The sequence below is a fragment of the Camarhynchus parvulus genome, chromosome 7, assembly GCF_901933205.1.
Source record: "Camarhynchus parvulus chromosome 7, STF_HiC, whole genome shotgun sequence".
Taxonomy (NCBI): Eukaryota; Metazoa; Chordata; class Aves; order Passeriformes; family Thraupidae; genus Camarhynchus; species Camarhynchus parvulus.
In genome coordinates this window covers 849,123-876,002 of record NC_044577.1, presented here as the reverse complement: position 1 = coordinate 876,002, position 26,880 = coordinate 849,123, and the positions used below count along the sequence as shown (strand labels likewise).

The window sequence follows — 26,880 nt, the reverse complement described above, 5'->3', positions numbered from 1 at the left end:
GCCTAGGGGTGACCATGGCAGTGCTGGCATGAGGCTGGGACTGGGTGATCCTGGAGGTCTTTTCCAAGCTGGATGATTCTGTCAGATGCAGGCTGGGCCATGCCAGGCTCAGGAATGAGTAGGGAATACTCAGGAGGGAATTATTAGGGTAGCTACTACACGCAGGCCAAGGATGGAATAAATCCATGACTGGAGATCCCAAACTACTTCTTATAAATCCATGAAAGAGATCCCCAAGCCCCACCAATAAATCCATTGCAGGAGATGTCCAATCCCTCTCATAAATAAGGTCAGAGATGCCAAAACTGCTAGAATAAATTTATGAAAGGAGATCCCAAATCCCTCTAATAAATTCATGACCACAGATGCCCAAGCCCCTCTAATGAACCCATGACAGGCGATCCCCAAAACCCTGGAATAAATCCATGACTGGAGATCCCAAATTCCTTTAATAAACTCATGGCAGGAGATCCCAAACCCACCTAGTATATCCATGAAAATAGAACCCCAAACACTTCTAACAAATCCAGAAAGAGATCACCAAACCCCTCTAAGAAACCCATGAAAAGAGAGCCTCAAACATCTCTAATAAATCCGTGCCAGAGATCCCAAAACCTTTCCAATAAAACCATGGCAGGATATCCTAAATGCCTGTGATAAATCCACTACAGAAAACAAGAGTTTGAAAGAGGGAGTTGGTCTTTGTAGAATGCCAGGATGGTTGGTGTTCGAAGGGACCTTAAAGCTCATCCCGTTGCACCCTTTGCCATGGGCAGGGACACTTTCACCTATCCCACCTTGCTCCAAGCCCTCATCGAGTGTTTCCTGGAACATTCCATGGACGGAGATCCCACAGAGCTCCATGGCACCCCCCCGCCCTCACGCCGGTGAAACTACAACTCCCGGCATGCCCCGCGCCCGCCCCGCCCCTCCCCGCGGGCCGCCGGTCCCGGCGTGCTTTGCGCCGCGCCACACAACAAATATGGCGGCGGCCGCGGGCCCGTGGCCCTAGGGCCGGGCCGGGCACGGTGAGTGGCCGCTCTGAGGGGCCGGGGGTCGTCGGCACGGGGAGACTGCCGGGCTCGGGGGGCTCCTGGCTTGGCTTCATTGGAGGGGTTTGGGGTCTCCTGGCGTGGGTGTATTAGGGGGATTTGGGATCTCCTGTCACAGATTTATTAGAGGGGTTTGCGATCTCCTGCCATTGATGTATTAGGGGGGTTTGGGATCTCCTGTCACAGATTTATTAGCGGGTTTTGGGAATTCCTGCCATGGATGTATTAGGGGGATTTGGGATCTCCTGTCACAGATGTATTAGAGGGTTTGGCATCCCCTGCCATGGGTTTATTAGAGGGATTTGGGATCTCCTGCCTTGGGTTTATTAGAGAGGTTTGGGAACTCCTGCCATGGGTTTATAAGGGACATTTGAGAGCTCCTGGCATGGGTTTATAAGGGGGATTTGGGGTCCTCTGTCACAGGTTTATGAGAGGGGTTTGGGATCTCCTGCCATGGGTTTATTAGAAGGGTTTGGGATCTCCTGTCACAGATTTTTAGAGGGATTTGGCATCCCCTGACATGGGTTTATTAGAGACATTTGGGAGCTCCTGCCTTGGATTTATTAGAGATTTTTGGGAACTCCTGACATGGGTTTATTGAAAGGGTTTGGGAACTCTTGCCCTGGGTTTATAAGGGGGATTTGGGATTGCCTCTCAGATTGATGAGAGGGGTTTGGGATCCCCTGCCGTGGGTTTATTAGAGGGGTTTGGGGTGTCCTGTCACAGATTTATTAGAGGGATTTGGGATCTCCTGCCATGGATTTATTAGAGGGGTTTGGGATCTCCTGCCATGGGTTTATTAAAAAGGTTTGGCAACTCCTGCCATGGATGTATTAGAGGGTTTTGGGAATTCCTGGCATAGGTTTATTGAAGGGATTTGGGAACTCCTGCCATGGGTGTATTAGGGAGATTTGGGATCTCCTGTCACAGGTTTTTAGAGGGGTTTGGGATCTCTTGCTATGGGTTTATTAGAGAGGTTTTGGGAACTCCTGCCATGGGTTTATTAGAGGCGTTTGGGGGTCTCTTGCCTTGGGTTTATTAGGGATTTTTGGGAACTCATGGCATGGGTTTATTGAAAGGGTTTGGGAATTCCTGCCATAGGTTTATAAGGGGCATTTGGGATCCTCTGTCACAGATTTTTAGAGGGGTTTGGGATCCCCTGCCATGGATGTATTAGGGGGATTTGGGATCTCCTCTCATAGATTTATTAGAGGGTTTATTAGAGAGATTTGGGATCTCCTGCCTTGGGTTTATTAGAGAGGTTTGGGAACTCCTGACATGGATGTACTAGAGGGTTTTGGGAATTCCTGGCATAGGTTTATTGGAGGGATTTGGGAACTCCTGCCATGGGTGTATTAGGGAGATTTGGGATTTCCTGTCACAGATTTTTAAATGGTTTTGGGATCTCCTGCTGTGGGTTTATTAGAAGGTTTTGGGAATTCCTGTTGTGGGTTTATTTGAGGGGTTTGGGATCTCCTGCCATGGGTTTTTTTGGAGGGGTTTGGGCTCTGCTCCCATAGATTTATTAGAGGGATTTGGGAGCTCCCAAACAGGGGTTTGGGATCATTTGTCATGGATATCTTAAAGGGTTTTAGGGATTTCCTGTCGTGGATTTATTAGAGGGTTTTGTGACCTCCTGCTATGGATTTATTAGAGGGGTTTGGGAATTTTATGGGTTTCTTGGAGGGATTTGTGGGTCTGCTGTCATGGAAGTATTAGAGAATTTTGGGATCTCCTGTCATGCATTTATTAGAGAGGTTCTGGGATCCCTTGCTATGGATTTATTCCAGGATTTTGGTTTCTCCTGCCGTGGATTCCTGGCAGCCTGAGGCCCTGTACTCTGAGCTGTCCCTGGGCCACCCAGAATCCCTTCCAGCTGCTATTCCTGTGTGGTTTTTAAGGGAAGCAGGATCCAGAAATAAGGAGTGAGGGAGGATTTGGCACTCGAGTGCCTCTCCAGAGTGGTGGGTGGGTGGTGTCTCCTGGATATGGCCCTTTTTTTGGGACACACCATCCACTCAGGAGCTGCTGGGAGGAGCTGCAGGGAGGAGAAGTGCAGCAGGCTTGACTGGAAACAGGAATGAGGGCTGGGAGCAAGCTTGGATGGAGTGCCAAGCCCAGGAATTCCATCCAGCAGCTTGGGAGGAGGGGCCTTGACAGAGATTTGAAGGCAGTCAGGAGCTGCATTCAGAGGAGAAGCTGATGCAAAGTGGTTTAGTTCCTATTTATGTTCATTAGGAAAGTGAAACTTGAAAATCTTTCAGCTTTGATGTCTCAGATGAAGAAGTGCCAGGGGTTTGGAGGAGGTGGGTAAGGATAATCCAAGGTGAGGGGTAGTTCACTTGCAGGAATAAATAACAGCTTTGTGCAAAATGGAGTTGTGGTGGGTTGGATCCTGGTGAAGAGACTGCTCAGACCTGTGGTAACAGAAATGCTTTTAATTCACCCTTTTTTTGTTACATTAATTTACATTTTTACGTGGGGTTATTTTTAGAATGACCAGAATAAGGTGGAAAAAATACAAGCAAATTCTTCAGTCAGGGCTTCCAGGTTTATCTTAGAGGATTTGAGGTGGGTGTGTTCCACTGCATTTTTTATACTAAATACTCATTTTGTATCTTTTTAAAGGACTCCTCTGCCTTCACAATGTTTGGGGACTTATTTGAAGAGGATTTTTCCTTCATTTCCAACAATCATTATGGGAAAGGGAAGAAATCAAAGCCCAGAGAGTCTGAGCCTCCAGCTCCCAGGGATTTCACCAACCTCAGTGGAATCAAAAATCAGGGTGGGACCTGCTACCTCAATTCCCTTCTGCAGACTCTGCTTTTCACCCCTGAATTTAGAGGTGAGGTGTTCAAAACCTTCTTAAAATAATGTTGGGATTGATCTTTTAGTAGAGATTGCTGTTGGGATTGATCTTTGCACTTCTGGTTATTTATTTAGAGAAACACAGTGAACCTGGGTGGTTTTGGGGCACAGTTCACTTTAAATAAATTATTGCAGAATAAAATCATAGTGTTTGACATTAAAATACATTAATTTTTTAGGGAGGGGATGTTGTCTTTTTAAATAATAATTTTTTTACCACTTGCAGAGGCTTTGTTCTCCCTGGGACCTGAAGAACTTGGCACTCTGGATGACAGCAGGAAACCAGATGCAAAGGTGCTGGGAAATTTCCTGTTCATCACAGATTTGGAGGAATATGGCTGCAGTTCATGTGAAACCTAGGAAAATGAGTGAAAAGCTAAATTTGACACTGAGAGGCAGTTTGGTCTGGCTGATACTGGATTTTCCACAGCATTCTAAGCTTTCATTGCCATCAGGATTTACTTCAGAAATCAGACTTGGAGTCTGTTTCTGTTGAGGTCTTCTCCCTCCCACCTCATTCCACCCCTCCACCAACCCTTCAGGAGAGCTGGAGAGGGACTGGGGACAAGGCATGGAGGGACAGGACACAAGGAATGGCTCCCACTGCCAGAGGGCAGGGCTAGATGGGATTTTGGGAATTAGGAATTGTTCCCTGGGAGGGTGGGGATGGGCTGGGATGGAATTCCCAGAGCAGCTGTGGCTGCCCCAGATCCTTGGCAGTGCTCAAGGCCAGGCTGGACACTGGGGCTTGGAGCAGCCTGAGATAGTGGGAGGTGTCCCTACCCATGGCAGGGGTGGAATGGGATGGACTTTGAGGTCCCTCCCTCCCCAAACCATCCCACTTGGATGTGTGAGGTGAGGCACTGCAGATTTTTGGGAACGGAGTCTGACTGCTTGGTGTGAAGCGAGTTGTGTGTGTTACGAAAGAGGCAGGGGGAGTTTATCACCCAGGGGGGTGGTTTATCACCCAGGGGTGGTTTATCAGCAGCTTGGTGGTAAGTTGCCCCTGTTGTTGCTGGGCTGGCTGCTGTGGGGCCGTGTCTGACTCTGTTCCCTGCTGCCGCGGCAGGTTCGGATCATCCCGCTGCAGCTGCAGCGCCTGTTTGCCCAGCTGCTGCTCCTGGACCAGCAGGCTGCATCCACCTCTGACCTCACCGAGAGCTTCGGCTGGAGCAGCCACGAGGTGCCCATCTCCATCCCCACACACCTCTCCCTGCACACACAGGGGTTCTGCAAGGCTGGCATTTAGGAAACACCTGAAAATCCTTCGAGCTGCGGAAAGGACGCTGGGTTGGGTCAGCTCTTGGATCTCCCCATGGAGCCCATGGCAGTTGTTTGCAGTGAGGAACAGAAGATGGTTGTTCTCTTAGATACAATTCCAGTTGCTTTTCCTTTGTTTTTACCAGGAGTGTTTTTCCAACAGGCTCAGATACTTAGATTCTTACCCAAGTTGAACTGTGTCAGTCAGAGATTAATCTAAATCTAGGGAATGGCTTCAAATTGACAGAGAGCAGGTGTAAGTGGAATACTGGGGAGGAATTGTTCCCTGGGAGGGTGGGCAGGCTCTGGTACAGGGTACCCAGAGAAGCTGTGGCTGCTCCTGGATTCCTGGAAGTGTCCAAGGCCATGCTGGAGCCACCTGGGATAGTGGGAGATGTCCCTGCCCGTGACAGGATGTGGAACAAAATGATCTTTAAGGTCCTTCCAGCCCAAACCACTCTGAAATTCTATGATTCTATTCAAGTGAAAGTGTCTTAGATGGGTTGTAGCATCACCAAATTAACAATAATAGATGTAGTACTTTACTACTCAAGGAGTAAATGTATGAGTAGCCGTTGAGACTCTGGGACACTTGAAACGTTATTTTTGAGCCACAGGCCATGCACAGCAGTGATTCATTCCTTCCTGTTTGGGTTTCTCTCCTGCAGGAGATGAGGCAGCACGATGTGCAGGAATTGAACAGGATCCTCTTCAGTGCTTTGGAGACTTCCCTGGTGGGGACATCAGGCCACGACCTCATCAACCGCCTGTACCACGGCACTGTTGTCAACCAGATTGTCTGTAAGGAGTGCAAGAACGTCAGTGAGAGACAGGTAAAGCTAGGGATCTCCCACTGGGAGGTTCTCTTCAGGCTGTTGACTTTAAATGTTCTTGTTTTTAAAGTCCAAAAATGATGTCATCCTTGTTGAGTGCCTTGTTGAGTCCAGGTAGTGAATCCTGGACTGTAGGTCTTTGGCTGCATTTTCTAAATGAGAGGTAAAAAACCCAAATGTTTTGCATCTTCTGAGTTCACAAGCCCTGCCTTTAGTAGATGTGGTTAGCACAGAGTGAAGTGAGGTAACACCAAAGCATACCTTGACAGTCTTTCATGTTCTTTGTAATTTAAAAAGTCAGTTTTTAAAAATTAATTTCTGTGGCTGTGTGAGGGGTTTTTTTGCCCATCACAGTGATGAATAAGATGGGTATCTTTCTAATCACAAACTTACACCCCTCAGAACCTCGTTTCTTGTTGTCCTTTCTGCACAGGAGGATTTCTTAGACCTCACAGTGGCAGTGAAAGGTGTGGCTGGCTTGGAGGAGGCCCTGTGGAACATGTACGTGGAGGAAGAATACTTTGAGAATGACAACTTGTATCGATGTGGAGCCTGTGATAAACTGGTTGAAGCTTCAAAGGTAACACCTTGGGGTGGGATGATGTAGGGTTAGATGGGATGTTAGGAAAAAATTCTTCCCTGTGAGGCTGGGGAGGCCCTGGCACAGGGTGCCCAGAGAAGCTGTGGCTGCCCCTGAATCCCTGGAAGTGTCCAAGGCTGGGTTTGGAGCAGTTTGGGATAGTGGAAGGTGTCCCTGCCCATGGCAGAGGGTGGCACCAGATGGGCTTTAAGGTCCCTTCCAACCCAAAGCATTCTGGGATTCTATAAAACCTCAGCAGGGATGTCAAGAAAAGCTCCTGTGGCTCATTTCCCAAATGTTGTTGCAGTTTTTTGTCCCTAATGTGGAGTGTGGTGTGATTGGGGAAGTATTGACTCCTTCAACACCTGTGCTGCACCTTGCTCTGGGCATTCTGGAGGATTGGCTGAAAGATAAGTTAGAGCATAAAATAAAAATGTGCCATGGGAGAAATCATGGAAACTCACTTCTGGAGAACCCAAATGAGAGAGAAGAACAACGGGCAGCTGTTGCTGTGTGCAGGGAATGGAATTTTTTGCTCTGTTTTTGTGGAGGGAAGCAGACTCAGGCTGTTTTTGCCCTCTGCCCTTGTCACAGCAGCAGAGCCCCTGGGCCTCCTGCAGGATGGGTGAAATCCAAACCCTGCAGCCCTCTGGATGTGGAAGGAGTGGTTCAAAGGGAAGCTGAGGTCAGGCCGGGTTAATCAGTGACTTGGGAGTTCAGGAGCTCTCAGCAGTGCCTCATGTGTATTGTTGCAAGGGCTGGCTGGGGTTTAACTGGGCTGGGTTCAAGGCACTACAGGGTAAGTTTGCCTCTCACAAGTGCTCATCCATGCAGGAGGAGAGTGGGAGCTCTGAATTTTGGTAGGAAGTCACAGAGCTGGGGGTTGCCAGGCTGTGGATGCAAAGGGAATTCCTAATTCAGGGGATTTCTTAAACCCTGTGTGTATGTTCCTGTTATGGCTCTGGCAGCAAAGAGGAGGATGGAGACATTGGAAAGGCTCAGAAATGTGGCCATGGAGCCCACACCTGCTGCCATAGGTGGTACAAGATGGTTGGTTTTAGTTCTCATGAGGGTTCTTGATGGGCTCACCCATCAAGTGGTCGGATCTGGATTAATCTGGAATCATTAAAATGGATTTTCCTGGCTTTCCTGCCTGGAGGGTGCTCCCCTGTAGAAATGAGAGAGACTTTAGCTCCTGTGACTGCCTGCATAGAGCCCATGGGCTGTGGAAACATCATTACTGACTGAAATTTCACCACTGTCCTTTATTTGCTGTGGCAGGATCAGGTGTGGGACTGGTGATCACCAACCGAGGAGGATGTGGGACTCAACAGGGGGACAAGATCTGGGTCGCTTCTAGGTTGTGTAGTTGGAAGGGAAATTGAGAATTGGTGAAGACATTTCAAAAATGAGGGCACTGATCTTGTCTCAGGTGGTAACAAAGCTTTGGTGGAAAGGGATTTGACCACAGCAAGGTGGAAGCAGAGTTTTGTTCTGGGTCTGTGCTTAAAATGTTTTTTAAATCCCTTCCCAGTCTGCTAAACTACGCAAGCTGCCTCCCTTCCTCACCGTCTCCCTCCTGAGGTTCAACTTTGACTTTGAGAAGTGTGAGAGGTACAAGGAAACAAGCTGCTACACATTCCCCATCCAGATCAACCTGAAGCCTTTCTGTGAGCAGGTGGGCACTGTTAACGTTTGTTAAAATTTTCTGTATGCTCAGCAGAGCACCTGCAGCCCAAGGTTATGTTTATTTTGAATTTTGTCACGTTTTTGAGTGACTTTGTGGTGTCCTCCTCCGCTTTTGAACTGAGCTACCATGTAGCTATGAGGGGGAAGGGTAAAATAATTACCCAAAAGTCATCTAACCTTTCCTTGATAGGAAGATAATTATCTGGAAATGGAAATGAAAATTTATTTTTGTCTGGTTATTCTCTGATAGCATCATGCATAAATTGATCTATATGTGCTTTAGGTGCCAGTTGTTATTCCATTTTTCTCAGGAATCTCTGTTTGCATTCATAAATATGTTTCTGGTTATAAACTGAGTTATGCCATGGCTTGGATGACAAATTTTGATTCTTAAACAACAGAGGCACTCTTATGGAACAGACATTTTTCTTCTTGAAGTGTTGCAATGCAAACTTGGAAATTTCTCAGTGTTAGAATTTGGGGAAACCTTTGTCCCCCCTCCCTAGTTTTAGGGTTTCTAAGTGTTGCTTCTTTTCTCTCTCGTCTTTTAGACAAAATAAGCTTGGCTGTGAACAAACAGTGATATTGAAAATTAAGTTTCCAGTATGGTTCAGAATCCTGCTTGTTTAATAACACAGATTGCCCAGGGGAGCTGTGGCTGCCCCATCTCTGGAGGTGTCCAAGGCCAGCTTGAACAGGATCTGGAGCCACCTGGGCTAGTGGAAGTTGTCCCTTCCCCTGGCAGGAACCCAGATGAATTTCAAGGTCCCTCCAACCCAAACCATTCTGGGATTTTATGTTTTATCAGCCTGTGCCTTGTGCCAGTCCTTCCTTGTGTCCCCAGCCCTCAAAAGCCATTTCAGTGTCTGCATATGCAAACACACACTGAGAAATCTCTGAAGTGATGCTAAAGGTATAAAGCTGTCCTTGTGTGAGAGACTGACCTCAGTTGTTGTTACAATTATTGTTTTTCTTTTTAAAGACTGAGATGGATGATTCAGAGTACATGTATGAGCTCTTCTCTGTTATTATACACAAAGGTGGCTGCTATGGAGGACACTATCATGTTTATATCAGAGATGTGGATGAATTAGGAAACTGGCAACTCCAAGTAAGTCCCTAAAAGCTTTTCTTACTTGCTTTAGAGGTTGTGCTTTGCAGAAAAGTATTAAGAACTGGTTGATGACTGTGCATCCAAACTTAATTAATATTTTAATGAGGCTTTGTGTGTCCTGCCTCATTGAGAAGAGCAGTTTAACAGAATGTCCTTCACACTCCTAGATTGTGCACGGTGATGTCAGCACAGAATACTCCAGTCCTCTATTTGTGTGTGAAACCACAATATTTGTGAGTGTCTTTCTCACCCAGGAAGAAGAGGATGGTCTGATTGAAGAGAAGGCTTTAAGGGACACTGAGAATGCCAAAGAAACAGAAAATCCACTGGCAGTCTTAAAAGGGATTTTATCAGAGGTATGGTATGTAAGGAGTTCATTGCTTTGGTTTTGGAGCTAGGGAAACCTGCAGGGAGTTGGTGTTTGTGAGAGTGGGCAGGATTAAACGTCCAGAGCTCTTCTGAGCTTGGCATGAAGCATTTAAAGCTTGGCTTTAATATTAACAGTGGCTCTTGGTACAGACTGAGGTCCTTTTGGAGTATTTCTAAAGCTGCTCACCAAAGCTCTTGCAAAAGGAATCAGAATATCCAGATCTGGAAGGGACCCACAAGGAGCATTGATGCAGCTCCTGATCCTGCACAGACACCCCACCAATCCTAGCTTGTTCATCCCTGAGAGCATTGTGCTGGGGCTCTGGCAGCCTTGGGGCTGTGCCCATTCTTTGGGGAGCCTGGGCAGTGCCCAGCACCCTCTGAGGGAAGAACCTTTCCCTGATATCCAACCTAAATCCCCCTGACACAGCTCCATATGGTTCTGCAGTAGCTTATTAAAAACCAGGAATGATTAAAACACTTCCAAATTGGCTTCTTTGTGTTGACCCCTTGACTTTTGTAGCCTTTGTTACCTGGGTTTTTCATTTCTCTGCAGGAAGAAGCGAAACAAATTCCTGTGGATCAATTAGGGCAGAAATTACTGGAGAAGAAAGGGGTGTCCTGGAATAAGAAATACAGAAAACAATATGGAGCATTACGAAAGGTAATCACAGTTTGCTAGTTTTGGTTTTAGATAGCTTTTATAATAATTTCTATTATTTTTGAATAGTCTGGAGGATGATAATTGAGAATATGGACCCTTGGATTAGCATGTGCAAGGAGAGGTTTGTAATGTGAATTAGCAGGCTGGGGAACATAAGATTCCCAAGGAATTGTCTGCCTGAGACTTTGTGTATTTTTTCCTAGTGCAATTTTCCAATTCATTGCTGTATTTTATGATGTCTTAAGGAAAATACTTCAGCATTTGTGTTGTAGATAGGTGGAAAACTGATATTTGCTTGTTTTTTGAAGGGAGATACTTGCAGTTTCCACAAGAAATATTGAAATGTAGGTGTGAAGTGTAGATGTGAGGCTTTTACAGAGGTAAACTGTGAAAAATACATGAGGAGGCACCATAAAATGAGTTTTGAATTAATGAGGTTTATGTTTCACAATGAGGTGGGGCAGCTTAATGCACGCTGCTGCATTTAAAACTTGGCATCTTCTTCATCCTGTCCTTGCTTCCCTTTCAGTATTTGCAGAATCATCCTCAGATATTCCAGCTGAGTCCTGATGGAAATAAGGTCAGCCTGAAGGAAACACACAAGCTCCTGTTCAAGCTGGATTCTCATGGACAAAATCTCCAGCACCCCTCCCAGAAGAATGATGTCCAGTGGAACTGTGAGAAAAAACTCCCAAGGCCGAGGGCTGCTTCTGCTGGGTGCCACTGGTTTGATCTGAATGATTCCAAAGTCCAGCCCATCAAGGAGAAGGACATTGAGAAGCAGTTCCAGGGTAAAGAGAGTGCCTACATGCTGTTCTACAGAAAAGCTCAGCTGAAGAGGCCCCCTGAAGGTACACAAAGCTCATCTGGAGGTTCTGAGAGAGCTTCTTGCTTTGACATTTTTTCTGGAGTGCTTTTTTGTCCTTTCCAAGCTTTATTTTCACCAGTTTTCCTTATAATGATCATTTGAGAAGAGAATTAAATGAAGGTACAGGGACATGGTGATGTGTTGGTTGGCTGGAGCTGACTAATTTTTTTAGCATGCTCCAGAAATAATGGCAGAGCATCAGCTGAAACAAATACATGTTGTTGCTAATGGCATTTATGTGTTAATTTCCCTTAAAGAAAGGTTGATTGGAAGGAGTAAAAGCATTTGTTTGTTCTTTATATCATCCTGCAGTTGAGTTTTCAGTGATTATTGTACTGTAATGTCTCCTCTTGATAACTTTTCTTGTTTTCCAAACCACATTTTAAGCCTATGTTTTTTTGTTGCAGCACGTGGAAATCCAAGGTACCAAATTCCTGAGCACCTGCTGAATGAAATGAATGCTGCTAATACAGAGCTGCAAAAAAAGAGGTATATGGGTGTCACTGTACTCAAAACAGCTCTTATCTGCAGGACTTGCAAGGGATTCAAAAGCAAAGAAATTTCCTTAAGCAGAGTCAGAACTGAAATGGTTCAATGTCAGAGGTTAATTGAAGAATATAATTTCTAAATCCATATTCTGCTGGTTCCCTGCCTTCCCTGTTAGCAGGCAGCCTACAGAATTTTAAGGGAAACATACAGTTTCAAATTGTACCATTTTCTGGTGAAAATCACTGCAATTCTGGAAAGAGAGTGGAATGTGGTATCTTAACTGTGTTTATAGAGGGAATTCCTCACTGGGAGAAGGGGGAAGGACTTGGTTTATGGGGAATGCACAGATGAATGATATTCTCTGCCAGAAAAATCAAGAGCTTGTGGTATTCAGGTCAGACAAAACTTTCCCTTGTGTTGAGGGACACAGGTGCTGATACACCTGAATCACAGTTAAGATATCAAAATACAGACACAAGAGTTACAGTTTATGGGATATTTCACACAAGACTGTGGCTTCCCCTTCCCTGGAAGCATCCAAGGCCACTTGGATGGGGCTTGGTACAGCCTGGGGTAGGGGCAGGTGTCCCTGCCCATGGCAGGGGTGGGACTGGATGAACTTTAAGTCCCTCCCTACCCAAAACATCCTGGGATTCTGTTTCTGAGTGAATCCCACTCCTTTATTTTTTAAAAGGTTTGCTGTTGCAGCTAGGGACAGGTATAAAGGAGGAGGGGATGTGACAGGGAGTTTAGCCCTGGGGGGATCAGTTCCAGGAGAGCTGCGCAGAAACATCTGTTTGGTGTTAAATTCACCACTTTGTTGTGTTGTTCTCCCAAAGAGCTGAATGTGACTCAGCAAACAATGGCATTGATTTACACCTCCACCTGAGCTCCTGCTATAAATTCCACAATGGGGCTTTGCATCCTTCACTTTCTTGGAAAGAGAGCGTGGTGGATTTGACAATTGACAGAAGGAAGACCCTGGGAGACCTCCGGCAGGCAGTGTTCCAGGTACCTGCTCCAGCAAACTCAGCTTCCTTTCCACTTGAGCCCCTGCAACCTTTACAAACAGATTTATGCTGCAGTCGTTGTGTCAAGGAGAAATTTTCAACAGTAAACAGAGCTTAGGAGGCTAAAAACTTAATATGAGTTTACATGGGAGGAAAGAGTGGTGTGGGGTCTGTTCTTGAAGCCATAAAATTGCTGGAATTTTAAGTGTGGAGACTTCAAAGTTCTCATCAGCTAATTTATTCTATTTGGGCAGCATGTGCATGGCCATGGATTGACACTGCAGAACTCCAGCCTTAATATTTCATTTTGTGACAGAGTTGTCATTGTCTTTTCAAAGAGTCACCAATTAAGTGCCACCAAGTGAGCTTGGGAGCCAGGCTGTGGCAGCTTTCAGCAGATTGTCATTATTGTGAGTGCTGTGAGTTACTGCTCACTGTTATTTGACATGATTTTTCTGGTTATTTTTCCCAACTAGATGTTGGAGTCTTGGGAAGGGGACATGGTTCTCAGCATGGCCAAGCCTTTACCAGCAGGATTACATCTGTACCAGGTGCTTGATGGTAAGAGCACTGCATGCCAGGCCCCCATGCTATTGCTGTATTTGAATTCCTGCAGCCATCAAAGATTTCATCTGTAAGCCATCCTGGAGATGTGTATTACTGAACACTCTTCCAGCTCAAACTCATGTTTAATGATTTAAATTACTTATTTCACTCTTACTAGTGGAATGAATGCTTTTGAGACTTTGCTGTGAAATCTTTGTTGTGGAATGCAGATCTCAAGCAAGCTAAGCACATTTGCTGACAAGAATGTATCAGTCTGTGTCTTGCCCTTGATTTGCTTGTGGATGTTTGCTTTCATAGGATTGGCCTAATAGGTGGAGGAGAGGATAGAAGAGAGGAGCCAGGGTGACATCAAAGGAAAATGTAGGTTAGACTCAGCTGAAGTAGGAATTTTGTAGAGGGAAATGCTCACATGAAGAGTTCATTAATTTATTAAGGGTACATCAGTTTTTCAAACTGTCATTTTTGTCTCCAGCTTTGCTTTGTTAGGCAATTCTAAGTGGCAGTCTGTAACAACTTATTCAGTAACTTTCAAATGTTATGTTCTCTGTGGTCAGCTTCAGAAAATCACTGTTGAACCAGAATATAACCCAACTCTCCACAGTGTTGACATCAAAATAGAGAGACACCCAGAGCTGCTCTAAGTATTCATCCCCATGCCTGTACAGTTTTTAAATGTAGTGATTTTTAAAAACTTGCTGATCCTGTTTGTGTGTTTTGTGGGGAGCAAGAACTTGATTATTTGCTCCTGTTTTTTAGGAGATGAGCTGACCCTGGATGGCATTGGGCTGGCTGATGGAGCAGACATCTTTGTCTGGAATGGGAAAGAGGTAAAGGAACCAAGCACTTCCTTCCTTGTCAGCTCTGAAGAGATAAGACTGTGCAAGGTCTCCTGGAAATCTGTGCTGCTTTTGTAGTTTTCCATCTTCCTTTTGATATTAAGGCTTCTGCTTAACCTGGAAGTGGTTGTGAAGCACAGCATTTTATTCTGTCTTTCTAGTGGAATAAAATGCTACTTTAAAATTATTTTTATTGTAAGACTATCCATTTGATATTGACTTTCTCAAAACAAAAAAAAAGACCCCAAACTAAACAAAACCACCCAAACATGTAGTAACAGAGTTGGTTTTGTCTTGGTTTTATTTTTGGTATCGTTTTTTCTATTGGAGCTTTTATGTCATTAAATTTTCTTCAGCAAGGAGCTTAGGTTGAATTTAGGTTGAATATCAGAAAGATCAAGCTTTTAAAATGTAAAGTCACAATGTTCAGTCACATTTGGGTAATTCTTTAATGTCCTGAGGGGCTAAATTGCTGTGTCCTAGATTTTGCCAAGGGTCCACTGGTTTCCCAGCTGCTTACCATGGAATGGTTTGGGAAGGGACTTCAGGATCTCATTCCACTCCCTGCCATGGACAGGGACACCTTCCACTATCCCAGGCTGCTTCAAGCCCTGGCCAGCCTGGCCTTGGGCACTTGCAGGGATCCAGGGGCAGCCACAGCTGCTCTGGATAACATTTTTCCTTCTCTCCCAACACCCGTGGGTTGTTTGTTCAGTACGAGAATTTGCTCCGAGGAGGTTGGTTTGTGAGAGGAGAGCATCCAGTTTGGCCTCAATTTTCTCCCTGCCTAGTCTCCCCTGTATTTTCTGGATCAGCTCCCCCCAAAGCTGTCATTCCTTGCTGCTTTCCCTCAGGTTGGAGGCACGAAGGTGCTGACGGGCCCTGAGCACGAGCCCGTGGTGCTCAACGTGCTTCGCTTGGCCGAGCACAACGAGGGCGGCAAGGGGCAGCACTTCAGCGAGGCCCGGCACGTCTGCTCCTGCAGCACCAGCCTGGCGCAGCTGCACTCTGCCCTGGCTCCAGCCGGGGGCATCATCCTCAAAAACGGCTCAGGAGCAGACCCAGAAGCCAAGAACTGGGAAGTTTTCCGTGAGGAGGACATGAAGGAAACAGTCCGAAGTGTGGGGCTCAGGGACGGCTGCTCTGTGCTGATCTTAGACAGCCATGACCAGAGGTAACGTTTTTGGTTATGATTGTAATGGAACAAAAAAGCAATTTTGGCAAAACCTTTTAGTTCAAATTATACTTTAGTTGAAATTATACTATATATATATATATATATTCTTGTAACTAATTATCACTTTGAGCTTACAAATACAAGTATTTTCATCTTAAGTTTTGGAGACCAGTTATTTATCAGCTGTTAGATTTTTCTTGCCCTCACAATGCAACACCAGTCACAACCTTTGATTTAACCCTTGTAAAGGGGGAAAAACCTGGTGGGAACAACTCATGCTCAGTGAATCCAAAGTTGCCAGGGGCATATTTGTGGTCTCATGGCACTCTGTGCCCCCTGAGGCCTCTGCTGTGCGAGATGCCATCACTATGAACAACTTTGGCACCGTTGGTTTATCTGGGAGCTGTGCCGGTGAGTGATGTAGCCCTGCTAATGTTTAGTTTTCCTGTCTCTGACTGTCTTTGCACTGCTGATTTCCCACAGCTTTGTCAACGTGGCAAGTGGGAATTTGACTGCCTTCACCTATGACATCAGCTGGCTCCAAGTGAAAAACTTCTGTGGGGGGGAAGAGGAGCAGAAACACGTTAAAATCACTGCCACCATTGAAACAGTAAGGACTCTGCTTTCCTGAACAGCTTGGCCCCTGCTCTTGGCCCAGCTCATTCCATGTAGCCTCAGGGATGAAGCTTTTCCCTGCTGAAATTAGTGTTGACCTCAGAGTTACAATCCCTGGGGTATTTGCAGGTAGCTTAAACCAGTGCAGTGTTTTAGTGTCAAACACCTTTCTCTTTGGGCCACCCTGTAAATGGAAGTTTGAGATGGTGTCAGTAGCCAGAGTTAGAAGAGAAAGGAAGGATTATCTTTGTCCACTGGCACTCGAGCAAGCAGGGGTGGTGGTGGCATTCCAGGCTGGAGGTGTTCATATCCCTTTTAATGTCCCTGCCTTTTAGGTGATGGCAGATATCAAGATGAAAGCCATCCGGGAGCTTCAGCTGGAGGAGGAGCTGGGTAAGTGTTCAGCTGCCTTATCAGTTTGATAATGCTGTAATTTACTGGCTTTTGAGCAGGTTTAGTGGTAGGATTTTCCTTTCAGTGAAAGAATAAAAGCTGAGACTGTTGCTGGAGTCTCAGGGAGTCTCTCTCCAGTTATTTTTTATGTCACTGAGGGAGACCTCTGAGATAAAGCTGTTATAATTAATCTTAAAGGTGTTACTTGTGTGAAATTCTGAGCTAAATTCCTATTTCATTCCTGTTTTAATTACTTAATACTTCTCTCTTTCCTGCCCTTTTTGCTGCAGCAAACGAGAGCTGTCTTAGACCCATTGGTGGCAATGGGAAACTCCTGTCTCCAGGTAAATTGATTTATTGAATCACTGTTCTGTAAGGAATTCACTGGGGAGGTTTTGAGGCTTTGTTTGTCCTTTCCTGGGAGAAGTTACCCACACATAACTCCACTGATTCCCAGGCTTAACTGAACCACTTGTGTGTTTGTTTGGGTTTTTTTTTCCAGTTTTAAAGTTAATTAACAGTACCAGTACAAAGATAGGGGTTAAACTGAATCTTCAGCTTGGTTTTATTGCTTACATTCCTAATCCACCTGTGTTCCTGATGGGCTCTGGGAGATCTCCATGCTTTTGTTCTCCTCATAGGACACTCACAGATCTGCTGTCAGGGCTAAGCAAGCTCTCAGGAGAGCACTGAAGGGTTTTAGCTTGCTCTGAGGATGATAAAATTGATGTTTTTGTTTGTCCTCCCTGAAGTGCCTGAGGATTACACAGTCAAGGAGGCAGAGCTGAAGATGGGAAGCTTGCTGGGGCTGTGCCGTGGGAAAGCTCCAACTTCCACTCAGGTACAGCAGGGTGGGATGGGAGGAGCCTGGTGCAGGGACTCTCCTAAAGAGAATGAAGGAAAAAAAGGGGGAATGTTGCTCTTGGAACGTGCAAGTTGTAAATATCACAGGATCCCAGAATGGTTTGGGTTGGAAGGGACCTTAAAACAGCCAATTCCACACCCTGCCATGGGCAGGGACACCTTGCACTATCCCAGGATGCTCCAAGCCCTGTCCAACCTGGCCTTGATCTGCAGGGGAAGGAGTGGTTGTGCATTCCTAGAGACCAGGCATGGCTAATGAGGATCTGCTGATGGCCATAACACTACTATCTTTGCTTTTTGTGCCATTTTAGTGTGAATGTCATTTTTGATGACGTTCTTGCCACAGGAATTGTTCCTACACTTCCATATTTATTCTGGTGGTTTGCTTTTGGATTTTCAGCTCTTCCTGTACTTCATGGTTGGGAGTGACCAAAGCTGTAGCCCTGAGATGGAGATAGTTGTGGAGGAGACTGCCTCTGTCAGAGAGGTAAGGCTGGCTGCTCCCAAGCTCCTGGACAGCATTCCTTGCACAGACCTGGAGGCAGAGGAGCTGGGAAGAGCCATGCACAGAGTGAAGGAAACTCTGGTGCTACCAGTCCAGTGTTGAATTTGCAGCTTATAGATTTTTTTTTTTAAAGTGCATCTGCAAATTCTGGGGCAGAAATGTTTCAAGTAAAGGCACAAACTGATGGCACAAGTTTAATTTTTTACCAGCTTGGGAAAGCTGGCTCAGCTGGTGTGGTGAATTTTTTGCCTGAAAACCATCTCATCCATGAAGGGTTTAATATATAGCCCAAGTACATCTTGTCTATCTAATTATATTTTATATATATTATATATCTAATATATTAGATACATAATATATAATATGTTTTTATTTATTATATTTACATCTATATAATATATAAATATATATAATATTATATTTAATTTATATTTTAATAATTGACCAGCAATCAATCATTCTTGATGTCAGAAAATTCTAACATAGGTTTACTGAAAAATTTATTTCCCAGCCTCAGCATTGACACAACTCTCATCCTGTGTGTCTTCTTTCAGTGTCTCAATTTAATGCTGGAGAAATCAGGATTATCAGGTTAGTTGTGTTGTTATTTACATTTTTTAAAGGAATTTTAAATATTTTTAAGACAGCTTTTCCTACCCTAAACTGTGTAAGTTTTTTCATTGATCTGTGTCATTGTAATGGGAGGAGGGGAAAGAATTCTAAACATGAAGTTTTTATAATATAGTGGGTTTTTTTTAAAGAGCTTGCCATAGATTCAAGTGATAATTTGACACATGAGAATTCCTTCTCTCCTCTGAAACCAGGGAAAATAATTAGATAGGTGAGGAAGGGAGATCTGTGCAAATAAAAGATTCTTTTCATACAGCAAAAGATCTGGGGAAGATGAAAATGATAATTCATTTAGCCAGAGTTGTGTTTAGATAGCAAATAAAAATAAAGAACAAAAGAAAAAGGACCCTTGACACTTGTTAAGAGTTTTGTAATATTTTCCCACACTGGTGTTATTGACTGATTCGTTTTCTGTGTGTATCTTTTTTGGTTTTGGTAGGTGACAACTGGCATTTGAGAAGGATTGACTGGTGCTACGAAGCAGGGGAAGCACTGAGTCAGGAGGTAAGAGGAGCCTGTTTTAATCCCCTGGTTCTTTGCTCCCTGGGGAGAAAGGCAGCTGTGGGCTCACAGGGATCCTGTGCTTTCTCCTCCTGCAGAATGCCACCCTGAAGGAGCTCAACGTCTGCAGAGGAGACACTTTGGTTATAACTGAAGGAAAGCTTCCAGAAAAGGTAAAAAGAGAATGGGCAGTGTCTGGAGACTTGGAATCCCACCATGGTTTGGGTTGGGAGGGACCTTAAAGCCCATCCAGTGCCACCCTGCCATGGCAGGGACACCTCCCACTTATCCCAGGCTGCTCCAAGCCCTGTCCAACCTGGCCCTGAAGAGGTTGTTTCTCAAAATTGTAGCATCATTAATTTTGCACCACCACCATGTTCCCCATTAAATCACATCCTCCACTGCCACATCCACACATTCTTTGGACACTTCCAGGAGTGCTGACTCCACCCTGGGCAGCCCATTCCAAAAGTTTAAGTTTTAAACAAATCTTTTCTCTCTTCCTGTGCTAAAGGTGAAATTTCACCTTGCCTGCACACAACACTTGAGGAGCCACCTGGTATTTTCTGTTCCAGGGTTTCCTGAAAATCCCCATCTGGTGGTTGAAGCCTTCAAGCCATAAGAAACATGGAGAGAATGCACAAGACCAGGTGAATGGGATCACCTGGAAGATGGAGGCTTTGCAGGTGTCTGCTGCAGCAGGTGAGTTTGGCCAGGCTTTGAAAGGAATCATCTGTGGTTGCTCTTTAAGTCAAACCCAAATTTTAATCCAAAGCCTTAAAACCCTTCTGAAACCTGGGAAGGGCTGCATGAGTTGCATCAAGGTTATGGTGAAAGGACCACTCAGGAGACAGATGCAGTTTTGGACATCAGTGCTGGATAATCCTGTTGTAGGGATGTTCCTCAGATGGATTTGCTCAAAACACCACTAAATTTTGTAGCAGGGGCTCTTTATTTGTCAGTCTCAGAAAATTCAAACATAGATTAGAATGTTAGGCAGCAGTGTAAAGCATCTGCTTCATGAGCACAGATGTGATTGGTTTCAAATGCCAGACTCCTGAAGGCACAATGAATTCCCTTCAGGCTGTGTTGCTTTTTGGGAAGCTGTAAAAGGAAGGATGGGTAAAGCTTGCATAGTATCAAAGATCTTAAATGCAGTGTTTTTAACTGTGTTTGCTCTCCTGAAGGTCAAATCCAAAACCAGCCAGGGCAGCAAAATCAAGTGAGGGTTGAGAAGGAGGAGAAAATGAAGTGGAAATAAGAGAATTGGAAAATGGGGAACAAATTGATTTTTCATTTTGTATTAAAAGTAATATTCCTCTGGTGCTGAGTTGTGCTGCAGGGCAGGACCCCCCTCCCTTTGCAGAAGTTTCCTTTGCATTTTTCTCCTTCTGCCTCAGACCTTTCCTGAGTTTTACTTCCTCCCCTGCTGATTCCAGTAGTGGAGCTAAGAGCAATTTAGCTTTGCTTGCAGTAGGTTTGCCCAATAACTAACACTATTTATCAGTGGCAATGACTGCTCCTAGCTCTGAAATTTGCAGTATATGGGAACGGTTTGGAAATTACTGGGGTGTATTTTGTGTGCTGGATGTGGCCATGGCAGGGGGGTGGAATGAGGTCACCTTTATGGTCTCTTCCAACTCAAACCAGTCTGGGATTCCTGGATATTCCAAGTGGACTCCAGGCTCCTTCTCTAAGTGAAGTGTGACCATGAAGTGGCTGTTATCTCTCAGGACTACACAAATCACGTTGACTCTTCTGTTATTTGTTTCTTCCTCCTCCAAAGCTCCACCAGGAGCCGCCCACCCAGGCCTGGATCTCTGTTATGCTGGCAGGATAGAGATAGCAGGAGAGGCCTCTCTGGAAGATCTGAAGATGCAGGTTAGATGTTCTCCTGTGTTGGACTGTGCAGCAGCAGCAGCAGCGCTGTGGTGCCTCGAGCTCTATTAACAGCTCTTTTCTATTTCCTTTTCCCCTGTCTCCAGTCTGTTGTGCCATGGTGTTTATGCCATGGCCACTGGTAAGTACCAAGAGGCAGCTGGAGCATGTAGCTCAGACACTTCCTTAGTGTCCCTGCTGTCCCCATCCTCCCTGTCACCTGTCCTGGCCTGCAGGAGCCTCGTTGCACATCAGCTGAAGCTCTGCCTGGCAGCTTTTGTCTTTATTGCAGTGTAAAATCTCTCCATGGGAAGAACACACATAACAAGCACCTCCTAAAAAGCCACTTTGCCATTTCCACGTTGTTCCTGTATTAATTTTCTGCATCTTTTTTAGTTTCTGTATGTGGAATCTGATGAATGAGGAGTTGCTTTGGGGTGCACAGGTTTGCCAGCCAGGAAGGTCTGGCTCATTTTGTTTGGCCACAAACTACAAGACCTTTGTATGGTTTAAATACACTAAAAACCAAACCAAGCAAAACACCCCAAAGAAAAAAATAAACCCAAAACCCACAAAAATGTATAACCCAGTCGTACCAAAAGGCTCTGTGTGGTTTAAGCAGTGGTTGTTCTGCTTGAACTGCATGGGGAAGGATCTCTCACCTGATTCTGCTCCATTTTTTGGGTGTGACTTCAGTTTTGGGCTCTGCCAGGCTGCTGCTATGGAGAACTGTTTGCAGCTTGATCAAGGAGAGCTGGCTGAGCATGGGAAGTGCTGTGTCCTTGGGAAGGGCTTAGAGGAGCTCAGCACTTGGCTGGAGACTGGGGCAATGACTGCAACAGCCTCATTCCCTCCCAGTTGTTCAAATTCTGGTTAAAAAGAGGAATTGGGTACTTTGGAAATGGAAGTTGAGTTGAGAATTGTTGAGAGGGAGAGGAATCCAACTCCCTTTGAGGTTAAAAAGTGAATATTTTGCTCATAGCCACAAGCAACAGCTGGTGTGGAATAAATCTCAATACCTTGCCCTCTTTTTTGGGAGCTAATCCGATGGGTTTCTGTTTTTCCAGGGAGACTGGCTGCTAAAATTATTGACCAAGTATTTCTGTTTTTTCAGGCTCTGACCTTGCCCTGCTGCCAGGAGCAGGTTGTGCCCCTGCCCTCGTTCCTCAGAGCTTGGACAGTGGACAGCAAAGGCCCCGGGAAGCTCCTACGGGACAACAAGAGGAGACTCAGGTGGGCTCCCTGGGGAATGTGCAACAGGCTGGATGTGGGATGGACTGGGGGAGATTGGTCAGCTCAGGCTGGGTTGGAAAGGATCCTAAAGATCAGCAGTCCCATGGGCAGGGACACTTTCCACAGTTCCAGGCTGTTCCAAGCCCCAGTGTCCAGCCTGGCCTTGGGCACTGCCAGGGATCCAGGGGCAGCCCCAGCTGCTCTGGGCAGTGCCAGGGCCTGCCCACCCTCCCAGGGAACAATTCCTAATTCCCAATCTCCCATCCATCCCTGCCCTCTGGCAGTGGGAGCCATTCCCTGTGTCCTGTCCCTCCATCCCTTGTTCCCAGTCCCTCTCCAGCTCTCCTGGAGCCCCTTCAGGCCCTGCAAGGGGCTCTGAGGTCTCCTTGCACCCCCAGCTGTCCCAGCCCAGCTCCTGAGCCATGTGGACAATCTCTGCTCTGTTTTCAGTGACTACAGGCTGGGTGCCAGAGTGGAAATCTGCATAGAGCCCTTGCAAGAAGAAGAGAATTTGGGGTAAGAGCTCGAGGTCTTTATTTCTCTTGTTTCTTACAGCTCTGCATTTGAGCAAAGCCTTCACTGAGCAGCTTTTGACTTCAGGGCTCTCAGGATGTGGGAAAACCTTGGAAGTTGTTTATTGTTTTCCACAAACAAAGTGAGGGAGGGCAGGAGTGGGGGGAAAAAGCTAGGAATTCTGAAAGCATGGCTCACAAGAATTTCCATTCTCTCACCCTGCTGCCAGCCCCCACGAGCTGCTGCTGCGAGTCCAGATGGGAATACCAGGAGAGAGGGACTACTCCACCTCCCGGGATTTGGTGTGGGATATCTCCAAGGAATGCACAACCTGGGCTCTGAGGCAGAGAGTGGCTTCTCACTATTGTCTCCCTGCAGATAAAATTGAAATAGCCAAATACTTCCCTGAGAGATTTGAGTGGCTGCCAATATCTAGCTGGGTAAGAGCTGGAGTGACAGAATCCAACAGTTGTTGGAAAGGAGTGTTGGTTTGAGCTGCAGTTCCTTGGGGATTGAATTTAAGGAGAATTCCAAACTCTTCTGCTTTGATTCTGTTCAGACACAGCAAATCTCCAAGAGGAAAAGGAGGAAAAAGCAGGCGAGTTTGCAGTCAGCACCTTACCACCTGAAGGATGGAGACATCATTGGGGTGAAGGTAAATTTCCCTGGATTTAATTGTTGCATGAGGATCAGGTTCAGGCAATGTCCCCTTTGCAGTGTCTTCATTTTATCCTGGTTTTCTCTCATCCTGCTGCATTTCTGGGAGTACTGAGATGTGGGTTTGGACACTGCATTGTGTTGATAAGAAATTTCTTGCTGCTGCTTTTCATTTTTCTCCTGGATCCTTTTTCTTGCCCTCATTTTTTGTTTTTTTTTTTTTCAAATTGTGATTAAAATCCAAGGAAGTGCCCTTTCCAAATCACATTATCGACACAAACTGTTACATATTATGGATTACTGAACTATGACAGTTCTGTTTCATGGTGTGAAAAGGAATTACCCAGCACTGAGCTCTCAGCTAGCAATCAGGCTTAGTTGGAAGGAAAGAACATTCTGGCTGGGTTTTAGAGCAGCAGGAGAAAAATGTGATGTCCTGTCCTGCTGTTTTAGCCTATTGGAAGAAATCCATCCCTGGAACTGTTCCTGGTCAGGTTGGATGGGGCTTGGAGCAACCTGGGATATAGTGGAAGGTGTCCCTGCCCATGGCAGGGGTGGAACTGGATCATCCTTAAATCCCTTCCAACTCAAACCATTGCAATTCTAATGAACTTGAAATTAATCACTGCAAAACTACTCAGAAGAAACTATCTGGGAATTTATTGTGTCAGCTAGGAAATAGTTTTACCTTCTGACTTTGATCTCTCCAATCCTTTTTTGTAACAGAACCTTCTCCTCGATGACACCAAGGACTTCAGCACTGTCAGGGATGACATTGGGAAAGAGAAACAAAGGCAGCTGGCTCTGGAAAAGAGGAGAAGGTAGTGAGCATTTGATTTCATTTTTCTTTAGAAATATGCAAATTGTTTGCTGCTTTTCAGAGGAGCTGTGGCTGCCCCATCCTTGGAAGTGTCCACAGCCAGGTTGGACGGGGTTTGGAGCAACTGAGATAGTGGAAGGTGTCCCTGCCCATGGCAGGGGGCGGCACTGGGTGGTCCTTAAGGTCCCCTGAAATCCAAACCATTCCATGATTCTGTGGTGGTGTTCACAGGGGTCCCAAGACAAGGGAAGAGATGAGAATCTTGACTCCATGTTTCAGAGGGCTGATTTATTATTTTATGATATATATTATAATAAAATGATATATTAAAACTACACTAAAAGAATAGAAGAAAGGATTTCATCAGAAGGCTAGCAAGGAATGGAAAGGAACGAATAACAGAAGCTGGTGACTCTCAGAGTCCAAGCCAGCTGGGCTGTGATTGGCCATTAATTAGAAACAACCACATGGACCAATCAAAGATGCACCTGTTGCATTCCACAGCAGCAGATAATTATTGTTTTTCTTTTCCTCTGAGGCTTCTCAGGAGAAAAAAAATCCTGGCAAAGGGATTTTTCAGAAAATATCATGGCGACATGATTGAGCCTAATTGGCTAATTTTGGAGGCCAGCGGTAGCTGGGTGCTGTCAGAGCACACAATTCCAGTAATCCTGCAGGGAACACTTGGATAATTCAAACTCCTGGCTCTCAGTGTTCCTCCACTGAGCCTCGTGGTTTTCCCTCCTGGAGCAGCACGCTGTGGAGATGAAAAGGAACCCTTGGCTGGCCTGGCCTGGCCCAGGCTGTTTCCACAGCTCCCTGGAGCTCTGAGTAAGGCCAGGCTCACCCTGCTGAGGCCCAGCACTGAGCATTACCCGGGTTATTTGTGTTTTCCAGCCGCCAGGAGCGTGCCCAGGATCCCCTGTTCCCCGAGGAGAAGCTCCCCGCCAAGCCCCGCAAGCCTGAAGTGGCTCTTTCCATCAACGTGGGCGTTTTCAGATAGCACCAGGAGCTGCTCTGCCCACACCACCCTGTGCTAACCTGGCCTGCAGCTCCAGCAGCAAGAGGGGCTCTCCCAAAGCGTCTTCGAGGATCCCTGAGGCACAAACTGGCTGTAGGATTCAGGATAACTCTGATTTTCTTCTGCTCTCTCTTGGGGAAGTGCTTTAAGGTCCCTTTCTCAGTGTGGTACTTACTCTCAGGCTGAGTAAATGCACTTTATGGAGGAGGAAAAGGATTAATATATTGTATAACCCCTCAGTGACTCTTTTCTAACCACCCAAAATGCTTTGTTGGGTCAGATCTGACCTCCTGCACCATCACTACTGAGATCTAATGCAGTCATAATCATCTCTTTTTAGAATTGTTTCCCATCTCTGATCACTGAAGTTGCTGCTGATACCAGAATTTGCTTTTCTCTCTTTATCTCTAAAGTCTGTAGGAGCTGGAGTCAGCCCTAAGAATGAAGGCAACGTGGAAATCTCTGAGCAGAGTGTAGGAAATTGGCCCAAAAAGAACAAGTCCAGGATCTGCCAAGATGTAAAACCTGGAGACATCTTATGATATGGAACAACAGGGACATAATCTTAGATTTTTGAAGTCTCTGGGGTTTGTTTTGTTGCCCATAAACTTCATTTTGCAATTTCTAGGGCATTTTTGTTGTCCCTGAACTTCATTAACAAGCAAAACGTTTGGGAAAAAATGGACAGATCCAATGTTTGATCTTCAGTGGGTTTTACCGTACTCAGGAAAAAGGCTTGCATTTATTTTCAGTGCTCCTTTTCATTTCCCACCTTCCTAGCTGTTCTGATCCTCTGTTACATTGGAGAACCTGTTTCTCTTGGTGTCCTGAGCTGACTTTGAGCAGCTCACTGAGCTCCAGGTCAAAGGCTCTGAAGTATTAACTCCAGAGTGAGCCTGATTATCCTGAATGAAATCTGTGACAGTGACAGGACAAAACACAAGTTTGCTTTTGGGGGCTGCAGTAAATATTTGACCTATTTGCTGTATGTAAGGGGAGCTGCCAGTTGAGCAGATTCCTCAAATTTTGGCTGAGATTTTTCATGTACCTTTCATAGGTTAACACTACTCTGGTATTTCAGACAGCATAAAGATAAAAACTGACACTCTGCTAGCAGCAAAACAAAAGAAGTGAAAAGCACCATGAAACACACAATTATTATTTATTTCTGTGCATATCTTTAGAATTCAGCAGGTGCTCCTGTACTTTTTGGGGCTGATGCTTTGCAGAAGGGGCTGTTTAATGTCCTCACTGACTTGGCTCCTGAAATCCCAGTTTCATGGATACATTTGCTGCCAGTGGGGAGGGCAGTGGATGTTTTCCCATCTTCATTTGTGTCGCCTTCTTTCCATATCAGGTGTTCTTGGGAGCCTGGCTTTACAGCAGGGATCAGAGGTGCTGATTCCAAAGGTTTGTGTTCCCACATGGTTCCAGCCCGTTGGATTTATTTGCTGCCCCTTCAGTCCCTCTGGTTCCTGCTGGAGAGCTGGACTGAGCTCAGCCTTCCCCTCTTGAATAACTCTGGTCTCTCCCCGAGAACACCAAGTTTGGAGAAATTGAAATGCAAATTCCAAGTGGGAATTTTGTGCCTTTGTTCAAGTGTAATGTAGCAGCACCTGCACTGAACCAATCTTGGATTATTTCTAATGTTGGCTCAAAAAATGCATTTTTTTGTTTTCTTCCTTGAAACTCTTGTGGGCCGTTCCACAATGAGAGAGTTCATGGAAAACAGGGCTGGGGAGAGGAAACACCTTTTGAAAACGGAGTCTTGGTCACTCTGTGGGTTCTGATGGTTACTTGCAAAGCCTGGAAGAGCTCTCTTCTTTATTTTTCAAGTGTTCTTCACAAAATAAAATGTCATTTTTATCTGCCTA

General features: G+C 45.5%; 1 protein-coding gene across 2 annotated transcripts; it reads left to right on the top strand.

The window, feature by feature from the left end:
- Window positions 1-970: 970 nt before the first annotated feature.
- Window positions 971-26,880, top strand: USP40 (ubiquitin specific peptidase 40). Of its 2 annotated transcripts, XM_030952810.1 has the most exons (32): window positions 971-1,028; window positions 3,681-3,897; window positions 4,147-4,214; window positions 4,990-5,103; window positions 5,849-6,013; window positions 6,447-6,593; window positions 8,128-8,271; window positions 9,265-9,393; window positions 9,651-9,752; window positions 10,322-10,429; window positions 10,959-11,280; window positions 11,705-11,786; window positions 12,626-12,797; window positions 13,273-13,357; window positions 14,120-14,190; window positions 15,054-15,373; window positions 15,860-15,986; window positions 16,327-16,384; window positions 16,675-16,728; window positions 17,137-17,225; window positions 17,649-17,735; window positions 18,308-18,344; window positions 18,823-18,887; window positions 18,983-19,057; window positions 19,460-19,586; window positions 20,671-20,765; window positions 21,877-21,995; window positions 22,446-22,511; window positions 22,738-22,948; window positions 23,068-23,163; window positions 23,892-23,986; window positions 24,883-26,880. In XM_030952810.1, the coding sequence occupies exons 2-32, from the start codon at window positions 3,699-3,701 to the stop codon at window positions 24,986-24,988; spliced, it is 3,735 nt and encodes a 1,244-aa protein (XP_030808670.1). In that variant the 5' UTR covers window positions 971-1,028; window positions 3,681-3,698; the 3' UTR covers window positions 24,989-26,880. The 2 variants fall into 2 exon arrangements, with proteins under 2 accessions (XP_030808670.1, XP_030808671.1); XM_030952811.1 differs by lacking the exons at window positions 971-1,028; window positions 3,681-3,897; window positions 4,147-4,214; window positions 4,990-5,103 and adding an exon at window positions 5,115-5,260.